The 9,682-nt window shown below is 32.2% G+C and overlaps 1 protein-coding gene across 4 annotated transcripts in view; it reads left to right on the top strand.

The window, feature by feature from the left end:
* LOC106478381 (netrin receptor UNC5C-like) overlaps positions 1-7,962 on the top strand; it is a 214,411-nt gene extending 206,449 nt beyond the window's left edge. For all 4 annotated transcript variants that reach the window (XM_022381976.1, XM_022381974.1, XM_022381973.1 and 1 more), the window contains 5 exons: positions 1,968-2,114; positions 4,014-4,184; positions 4,579-4,691; positions 5,301-5,402; positions 6,677-7,962. In XM_022381976.1, the coding sequence (XP_022237684.1) occupies positions 1,968-2,114; positions 4,014-4,184; positions 4,579-4,691; positions 5,301-5,402; positions 6,677-6,848 (705 nt within the window). In that variant the 3' untranslated portion in view covers positions 6,849-7,962. The remainder of the gene's footprint in view (positions 1-1,967; positions 2,115-4,013; positions 4,185-4,578; positions 4,692-5,300; positions 5,403-6,676) is intronic.
* The last annotated feature ends 1,720 nt before the right edge of the window (positions 7,963-9,682 follow it).

The raw sequence follows: 9,682 nt of genomic DNA, 5'->3' as shown, positions 1-9,682 counted from the left end.
GTGAAGAGCATGCTGCTAATTTACAAAAGGATTTAGATCATTTAGTTGGGCAAATAAATGGGAGATGGGTTTTAATTATAATAAATGCAAAATATTGCATGTGGGTTATCATAATTTGAATTATAAGTATAATCTGGATGGGAATAATCTTAATAGTGTTATGAAGGAAAGGGATATTGATGTAATAGTTGATCATTCTCTAAAATCATACAAGCAGTGTGCTGTTGCTAGTGGTAGGGCAAGTAGGATATTAGGTTGTATCTATAGAAATATTGAATACAAGTCTAAAGAGGTTATACTTTCATTGTACAGGTCATTGGTTAGGCCACATTTAGAATATTGTGTTCAGTCTTGGGCTCCTTACCTTAGGAAGGGCATTGAATTGTTGGAAAGGGTTCAGAGAAGGGTTACTAGAATGGTGCCTGGGATGGTGGGGTTGTCATACAATGAGAGGCTGATGTATCATCTTTTTATATTTACCAGTAGGAATAGGGAACACAAATATAAATTTTGGCAAGGTATGAATCATTTTCAGCTAAGACAGTTTTATTTATTTTTCTAACAGGGTGGTTGGCCTTTGGAATGGGTTGACTTCAGATGTTGTAGAGGCAGTAAATTTAAGTGAGTTTAAGAAAAAACTTGATAAGTATATGAATGAAAAGGGCTGGGTTTAAAATTTTGGTAGTTTATTTTTATTAATCATTTTAATTTAGTTTTGAGGATGGAATAGCCAAACTAGACCAATAGGTCTTATGTTGCCCCAAAATATTATGTTATGTTATATGAGGCTTCCACCAAAATATTTTTAAGATGGATAGATTATTTGGACTTGTTGAAGTCATAAAAGTGAATAGAAGTATCAGAAAAACATGTAATTTGTTGCAAAACAGTCACATTTCTAAACTATTCCTAGTGCCATTCCATAAATATAAATAATTTTAAGTGTTAAGAAAGAACAGCTGTAAACTCTACTCTCTTGAATATCCTTTTTTTCAAACTTTCTACAATAGTTTACATTTTCAAGTATTATAGAAAGTATGTGCTTGTAACAATCATAGATTTAGAATATGGACCACATAATTTTTTTTTAGGTTTGAAAGAGGTGATGGAAAACTATGTAAAAATAATTCATTTATCAGCTAAACTTCAATTGTCATAAAAAATATTTACATATCAATTGTTTCATTTAAGTATAGACATACATAAACAACATGTACTTAATTTAGTTTACATCATAACAATTGTTTCGTGTAAGTGTAGACATACATAAACAACATTTACTTAACCTAGTTCACACCACAACAATTGTTTCGTGTAAGTGTAGACATACATAAACAACATTTGTGAACTAGGTTAAGTACCACAACAATTGTTTCATGTAAGTGTAGACATACATAAACAACATGTACTTAATTTAGTTCACATCATAACAGTTGTTTCATGTAAGTGTAGACATACATAAACAACATGTACTTCACCTAGTTCACACCATAACAATTGTTGTTCATGCAACTGATGATACAAATAATGCCATTATGATTTCTGTTGTGCCCCAGCTGGCCCGATGAGACTTGGTATTGGATGAAAAATCCTGTCAGCATTGGATAGGGCAGGTTTAGTGTGTTTGATATATTCTTTTTTGCTTTCACTTATAAGTTCTTAGAGTATAGTTTAATATTGCAATTGTATAAAATGTAGTAATCCTAATTTGAACTTGGAAACTGTTTGTGTTAAGTATTTTTTTGAGTAGCTGTAAAAAATTAATTTCAACAGTACTATTATTTTCTGTGACAGTATTAATGTCCAAACTGATGTGTTGTGACCATACATGACTTACAGTTATTTTCAGCATCTACATGAAAACCTTGTAACATTTTAGTGTTATGTAATTTTTTGCTTAAATATATCATCTTAAATCCACTGAAGTGTTTATATTTCTTTTATTTAAAAATTATGGTATTGATTAGGGTGTGATTCAACTAGAGAAGAAATTAGGAGGAAAACTGATTGATAACCCAAAATCAATGCCATTTCAAGATGGAGGCTCGAATCTGTGTTTATGTTTAGAGGATATTGGGCCAGGGTGGCGTTGCAAGCCTGGAGCCAACTACCAGGTGAGAAGTAGTTTAAGTAGGTGTAGAATATTAAACTTTTGTCTAAATTTTTATTTGATACACTGAGAAACAGTTTTTGGAAATATGAATCGTTTTATTGGAAACAATTATTTTTTTTATGACAAAATACAAAAGAATAGATTTTGCAATAACGTATGCTGTTTAATATGAGAAAACCTGTAGAGATATGCCTCCAAAAACAATTTTCAAGTATGATCTTCCCGACTGATGACTTTGCAAGTTTTAGAATAAATTCATCTTTGAGCTTATCTGACTAACCAGTAGCCTCAGGTTTTTGCTAGTACACTTTTTCAAAAAGAAATTATGTTCAATAATAACCTTATTTGACTTCTTAAGTATTTTTGGCAACCACAGCATTATTTAATTGATGAATTAGGCAGTGTATTCATGATGAAACAAAGGTAAAAATGGGTGCCAACTTCCTTACATAGATAGCAGAGCTTTACTGAAAAATTTCAACAGAATTTCAGAATTCTTCTGTCTTAGGGCTTAAATTACAGTATTGGAAAAAAATATTTGAAACATATAGATGGTATAGAAGTGAAAAATAATGAGTAATTGCAAATATGTGGTCAATCCATTATAACAGAAAATATAAAAGAAAAGCAAACAAACTGTACAACTCTCTAGTATTTTGTATTTGCTTTAAACAGATCAGTACACCTTGGTTTTTATGATACCTTAAGTTTACCAATGTACGATTGTGAAATACTGTTCCAGGTGTACTGTATTACTCTCTATAGTTCAGCCAAGTTGTTTCGTTACCATGTAACTTCCTCAGTCTTCAGTAGGTTTGCCCTCCCTCCCCAATGGCCCAGCAATAAGTCAGATTACCTATAACTGTGAAAACAGGGTTTTGATACCTGTGGTGGGAACAGCAAATATAGTCCATTATGCAGCTTTGCGCTTAACAACAAAGAAACCCATTATGTTATAATTTCTACAAAAAGAGCTGCTAAAAATCTACAATAACAATTACAAGTAATAATAAATAGTCTTATTATAACTAACAGGCAAATAATAAAACACTTCTATGACCACTCTGCCTTAAGTCATCAAGTGAGTACACACTCACATGTAAGCCTTTATGATATAGATGTAAAGACATTGTGCAAACCAACCATGGCTATGAGTGTTTGTTTGACCCCCCTTTTTGGTTTTTGATTCTATATATCCTTTCATCACAAATGCTACATGCTTTGGATCATTGTCTTCCTCGAAGATGATTCTACCAAACAGGAATGACATTATGGATGAGAATTTGCCCGTATTTAAGAGCAGTGAGATGCAGCCTACACTTTATATTTGTCGTCCAGCATGCTTCACTATAGACTGTGATACCATGAGTGCAATCAATATACTATTGTTGGGATTAATGTATTTGTCTGTACTTTTATAGCCATTATGCTGGTGTGGTACTGTCTGACTGGTTGGATGACAGCCACTCATGGCGTAAACTATCAATGCATGATTGTATTCTGGTGAATTTTATTTGTATACAATATTGGGGGAACATTTCCATAATTTTTGCATTTTTTTGTACATTTTATTCACTGTTTCCAATATTGTATCGTACATGTATGTGACCACTTTGTTCCTACTTGTGTACTTTTTCATGTTTTCTTACAAATAGGGCATTTGAAATGCACTAAAAACTAATGGAATAACAATTTTTGAAATGTCAGGTATAATTTTCTAGTCTTAATCAACGTTTATTTTTGGTGTATGTGTGTGTGTGTATATATATTTATTTATTTATTTATTATAGGTATGTGTGTATGAATGAGTGAGAGGGAGAGAGTCTTTAACTAAGGTATTTGAAGAGCTAAGTTTCACTTAACAGAGTTATTCCCTACTAAATTCTCTTTCTATGTCCAGGAAATACCATTCCAACACGTTTGGAGTACAACACAAAACCATCTTCACTGTTCTTTCACTCTTGAACATGTTGACCGCTCCCTACAGACTATTCGCTTTCACGTCCTTGTATATCAACGAGGGATTCAAGCCCATCGGCAGATTCTTCGCATCAACACTGACCTACGAGAGGTGCAATTTTTCATTTCTTATCTTCATTGATTTGTCAACTGTTGGTAATTTTATAATGAATGTCAAACATTTTAAGTAGTTTTTATATTAGAACGACTTTTGCATAGTGTTTTAACATATTCACGTATTTCTAAACCATGTGCTAATATAGATGGAAATAAAAAGTTGAAGATTAAATTGCTCCTTTGAAACATCATGGAATTGTTTTTTGTTTTTTTTGTTAATTCACACATTTCTCTGAGCTGATGCTAATATTAGATGTAAAATACTGTAACGAATAAGTCTTAGGTGATCATTTACAGATGAATACCCAGACCAACGTCTAATATTTATTAGTTATGTGCAAAATACAGTTTGTGTGCATATGCAATTAAACAGAGTTATGTTTACTCAGAAACCACCACCAAGCCCAGCAGTGAACCTATCTGTTCCTTTGGGATCAACCATAACTTCAGGAATGGGAAACAGCTGTGTAGTGACAATTGATCCTCCAGCAGAGGGGTTCAGGTGAGTTTATTGAAATTAGCAACAGTGTCCAAAGACTATTGTTTTAATTGACATATGTAAGTGTGATGACATTAGGAACAGGCTCCACAGACTTTTTTCCAATTATGTGAATAGTGTGGCAAATTTAGCAACAGCTTCCAGAAAGTGTTATTTCAATTAACTTGTATATATATTATTAGTAACAGCCTACAGAGAGTGCTGTTATAATTAAGATATGTAACATGTCTTGACATTACCAACAATTTCTTGAGAGTGTTGTTCTAATTAACATGCATATACACTAATAACATCTAATTGTTTTAAGTGATACATTGAGTAATAGTTCTGAGGGTTGAGTTATCATTTAAAAATTGGCTTGCCAGAAATAACTGATGTTTCAGCTGTGTGTTTAGGCTTAAAAGGCTTTGACAAATCATCAGATATGGGTCGTTGTAGTAGTTCATTAGTGTTTTTTTATATTTAAGATGCATGCTAGTTGCAAAAGCTACACTAATAATGCTTTTTGCAAATTCATGAACTCTCCCTGTATAAACAGTGAGTAAACCTTGAAGCAAATTGAAAGATTTCACATTATCTTAATCCATCTCATGTACATAATCTGTTTTTTAGGCTGTCTTCAGAAGTACGTAAGCAACTTTGTGCCTATCTTGATCCTCCAACAACTAAGGGAAATGATTGGCGAAGACTTGCCCAAGAACTGGGTGTAGATAGGTAAAGTGGTTTTACGTATAACCTTGAAATATGTTGTTAAGTTAACATGTCCAAAAAATTCAATAAAACAACACATGGATGAAATTCTTCAAAGTGGGAAAAACATTTAGCAAATTTTATTTCCAGTGAATGGAACTGGAATATTGCAAAAAAGCTAGCAGTGTAGTTTATTAATCATGTAATTGTTTCATTTTTTTACAATTAAGGTGTGGCATCCATCGGAGATTATTTCCTTTTGCTTTACCTATAAATGTACTTATTTAGTGATATTTTCCCTTCTCATGACAAAATAGAAAAAAAATGATTTTTTTTTTTTGTGTACATGAACTCCCTCAACAGCACAACATGTTAGTTGATGACCCATTTTACAGGAAGGAACTTCTGTGTTTGACAAATAATGAATATATCTAAGATTTAAAGATTGCAACAGTGATTTAGGGACTTCTTCACCTAATGAATATCGAGTCTATCTTGGGTTGTAAATATTACTGTGACTTACAGTATATTTGAGTCATCATTTCTTATCTCAACTTTCTAAAAATCAGACTTTAAATGGACAATTTGCCCAAAATTCTAACCCAATTTATCTCCCCACCTCCAAATCTTTCAAAAATTTCAAGCATTTATGTGTAAAATCATTATTCCTGTCTTTGAATTATTATAAAAGCCCTTTCCTGTACTCTCACTTTTAAACTGAACAAAATACTTAACATGACTTAAGAGTTTTATTCAAGCAGCTAAATACAGAGGGTACTAAATTTGTGAAGGCAACTGAGAATACAATCCTGCTGGTAGTTATTGGAAAGCTGACATTTCAGTTTCCAAATCGACATTGGGTTATTCTGGAAGAAATGCATCTGGGAACTGCAGTTTATACATAATGCTGCTCAAGTGTAGATTGCTTCTAGATTTTGAAAAGCAAGTTAGAAAGTAAATATTGAAATTTTTCAAACTACGAGTGTAATTCAACATAACTTTCTGTGCTCAAGATTTTATCTAATTGTTGAATATGTCTCTATTAAGCTTAAAAATATCTTTACAATAATACTGAAAACACATCAAAATGTATTACTAGGAAATATACATAAACAGAAATTTTATAGTAAGGAAAATGAGTAGTTGCATTGTATTTAATTAATAAAACTATATTTCAATACAATAAATGGTGGGCTAAAATATACCTAAAGAGAATGAAAGATCTGAGTTTGTTTGTTAGAATTAGTCAAACATAAGATTATTTTTGATACTAACTCCATCTATTTCTCTATTTTTAGGTACATCAATTACTTTGCAACTAAAACAAGCCCAACTGAGCACATTCTTGATCTTTGGGAAGCAAGACACAGAGAGGCTACAGCTTTAACTGATCTGATGAATTTCTTTCGAGTCATGGATCGTAATGATGCTGCTCTTGTTATAGAAAGGGATGCAGGACCTTGGCTCTGAATCATTTAAGTTATTGAGACTGTAAAATGTATATGTGCCACATCAGTGTACAAGAGCTGTAACAGATCTTGGACTTTGTTGTACAAGCGCTGTAATAGATCTTGGACTTTGTTGTACATGGGCTGTAATAGATTGTAGACTTTGATATTCCTCTCTGTTGCAAGAATATGGTACGCAAGTATGACTCATTGTTGATGGACTTGCAACAGGAAGAAGTAATGTACATATTGAAAGAAAGAAGACGTCTAGGATACTAGTGTACACCAGATACACAATTGATGCTGTCAAATTAGCTGAGGAACAAAAGATGTTCATGAGTAATAGTAGTTTGAAGTGAACATTTATGTATGAAGATTATATAGGAATTATCTGACTTTCCTTACGAAAACTAAGTGACTTCTTTGTTGTAAGTGGGTATAAGCCATTCTATGCAGCCTTGTCCTTGTGCCAATAAACGTAGTATTTTTAGTAATTCTAGAACATAAAGTTCCTCTTCTTAGAGCTTTGTGGACCAGAGATTATCTCAAGAGAAGTTTTTAACTTAAAAATGTACTATCCTTACTCGTAATTTTTTTTTATTCATACATTGTTTTCTGCACAAATTTAGCCCATGCAGAGTGTTACTCAATTTTTCTAAATATTTTAAAACTTTCATAAATAACAACAGTCAACAAGTATTTTTAGCTGAAACTTTTTCCATATTGATAGTGAACACTTTTGATGTATTTGTGCTGCAACTTTTTCTTATTCTGTTTAGTTCATTAAGTGAAGAAATACAAATATAGACTTGGTACATTGCTTTTATATACGAAGGTGTGTAATAACCAGTTTAGTCTGTCAGAATTAGCTTAATTTCTTTCTATTTTTGATATTTCTTAAAAGAGAGAAAGAGATTTACATTTTTAATCTCTCCATTACATCGTCTCCCTTTCTTTGTTGTGCAATCGTCTCTGTTAAAAATGAAGTAGGAAATGTTGAAAGATGGGGCAGTTTTCTTCTTAATTCCTTCACTATATAAGAAAGCCAACTTGTTTTTGTGTACATGATTGTACAGCGCTTGTTTGTTTGTATTGAAATAAAGAGAGTTGATAACGAAAATATGTTCTATTTGTAAGACTGAAAAGAAAAACTATGTTGATAAAAATATTTCAAACAAAATGTTTAAAGTTTTTGCATTCAATGCAGTTGCGCATGTATTAAAGCACCTACAAGTTTAATGAATGTAAAAATGAGTGGTTAGATAAACATATTTACACTTTTCAACTTTCCAAAACCAGTTCTCATTTGAAACCTCTAACTAAAAGAGAAACTTGTTTTAAACTAAAAAATAATCTAGAATAGAAAGTAATGATGCAATTAGTCGAGACTATTATTTATATAAAACAGAATATATATAAAACAACTGAAAAACTAAACCATACATATTAGATATTTTATCATCTCCAATGGCAATTACTTTTATATATATATCTTAAAAGATAGTGATGGTGAATGAACATCAATCTCACAAGCAGTGAAATCTAGATGAATTTCGCCATATTTGAATATGACTTACTTAGGTGTATCCATAATCGTGTGTTACACATTTAATATTTCTTCCAGATGCTATCAAATCAGTAAATAGTTTTATACTTCTGCTTCTTTGGTGATAATTTGATTTCTCTTTACAGAGTTTCTAATAAGAGGATTCATTCCTCCTCTTTCCTCATAAAATCATTGCAAAATATGGCTGGTTCAGAGCGACTTCAAAATATTATTAAAGTTGTCAAAAGCAACCCAACCCCAGTTTCTGCCACTGGATTAAAGGCACAATTATCAGAAATGGATCAATCCACAGTTTATCCTCTAGAAGAATTTTGCCCACTGTGGCACAATAAAGTACTATGTTTTATAAATAACAGCGATTGTTTTAGTTTAATGTAGTAAGGTTTTATAAAATTATCATCCCAACAGGTCTCTTGTAAACAAATGCCACAATTCGGTAAACCCTACTCAAATTTTGAGGAATTATATAAACATTTAAAATAGGAAGTATATAACAGAAAAATAAAATAAATCACAAATGCAATGGGATATTTACTGTGATCACCAAATGTATCAAAACCCGATTTTTGAACACTGTAAGTCGAGAGACTTACCAAGGGTCACTGTGGGGGCAAATGTGGAGTAGGTAGAACATGATTAAACAGTATGTTCTATCTTCTTAAGTTAACCTTGGATTTTCTGCCATATGACAAATTTATATGTTTCCGAGTTGTCTGTTTCAGATCATGTGTCGCGTTTGTTAGTTTGTTCACTACGCTACTGACAGGATCACAAGCTTCTAAAACGTTACACAAACGTCTAAAACGTTATACAAACGTCTAGGCTGTCTCCCAAAACAGAAATCGTTAAGTTGTAGTTTAAAAGGTAGCACCAGGCTCTGTTTCGAGCATCGGATCGGCAATCACGGTGATGGCTGAATTGACTGTTCTGCTTAATTTTTCCCAATTTTTCTCAACTAGAAGTATGATCCTCCCTGTCTCTGCTGCTTCAACTGACCGATTGCTTGACACCTGTTTACCTTCATTCCTCTCTTGATGCATGATTCAAGATCCTTGAGTTTATGTGAATGTCTAGAACTAATGTGTTTCTTTAGATTAAAGAGTGAGTTCTAAACGGCACTGTAAATTTTCTTTTAGGGCAAACACAACTTAAACTGCAACAAAACACTTTGGAATTAGGATTCACTTTCACTTTCAACAAATTCAAAATAGTCTTTTATATATGGCTGCTTTCCCGATTACACTCACTGTTAAAAGCTTCTGTAATAGAAACGTCGTTTTTTACTAGAT

The sequence above is a fragment of the Limulus polyphemus genome, unplaced genomic scaffold (genome assembly GCF_000517525.1).
Source record: "Limulus polyphemus unplaced genomic scaffold, Limulus_polyphemus-2.1.2 Scaffold206, whole genome shotgun sequence".
Lineage (NCBI taxonomy): Eukaryota > Metazoa > Arthropoda > Merostomata > Xiphosura > Limulidae > Limulus > Limulus polyphemus.
The sequence above is the reverse complement of the archived record's forward strand: the minus strand, read 5'-3'. Positions and strand labels throughout refer to the sequence as shown.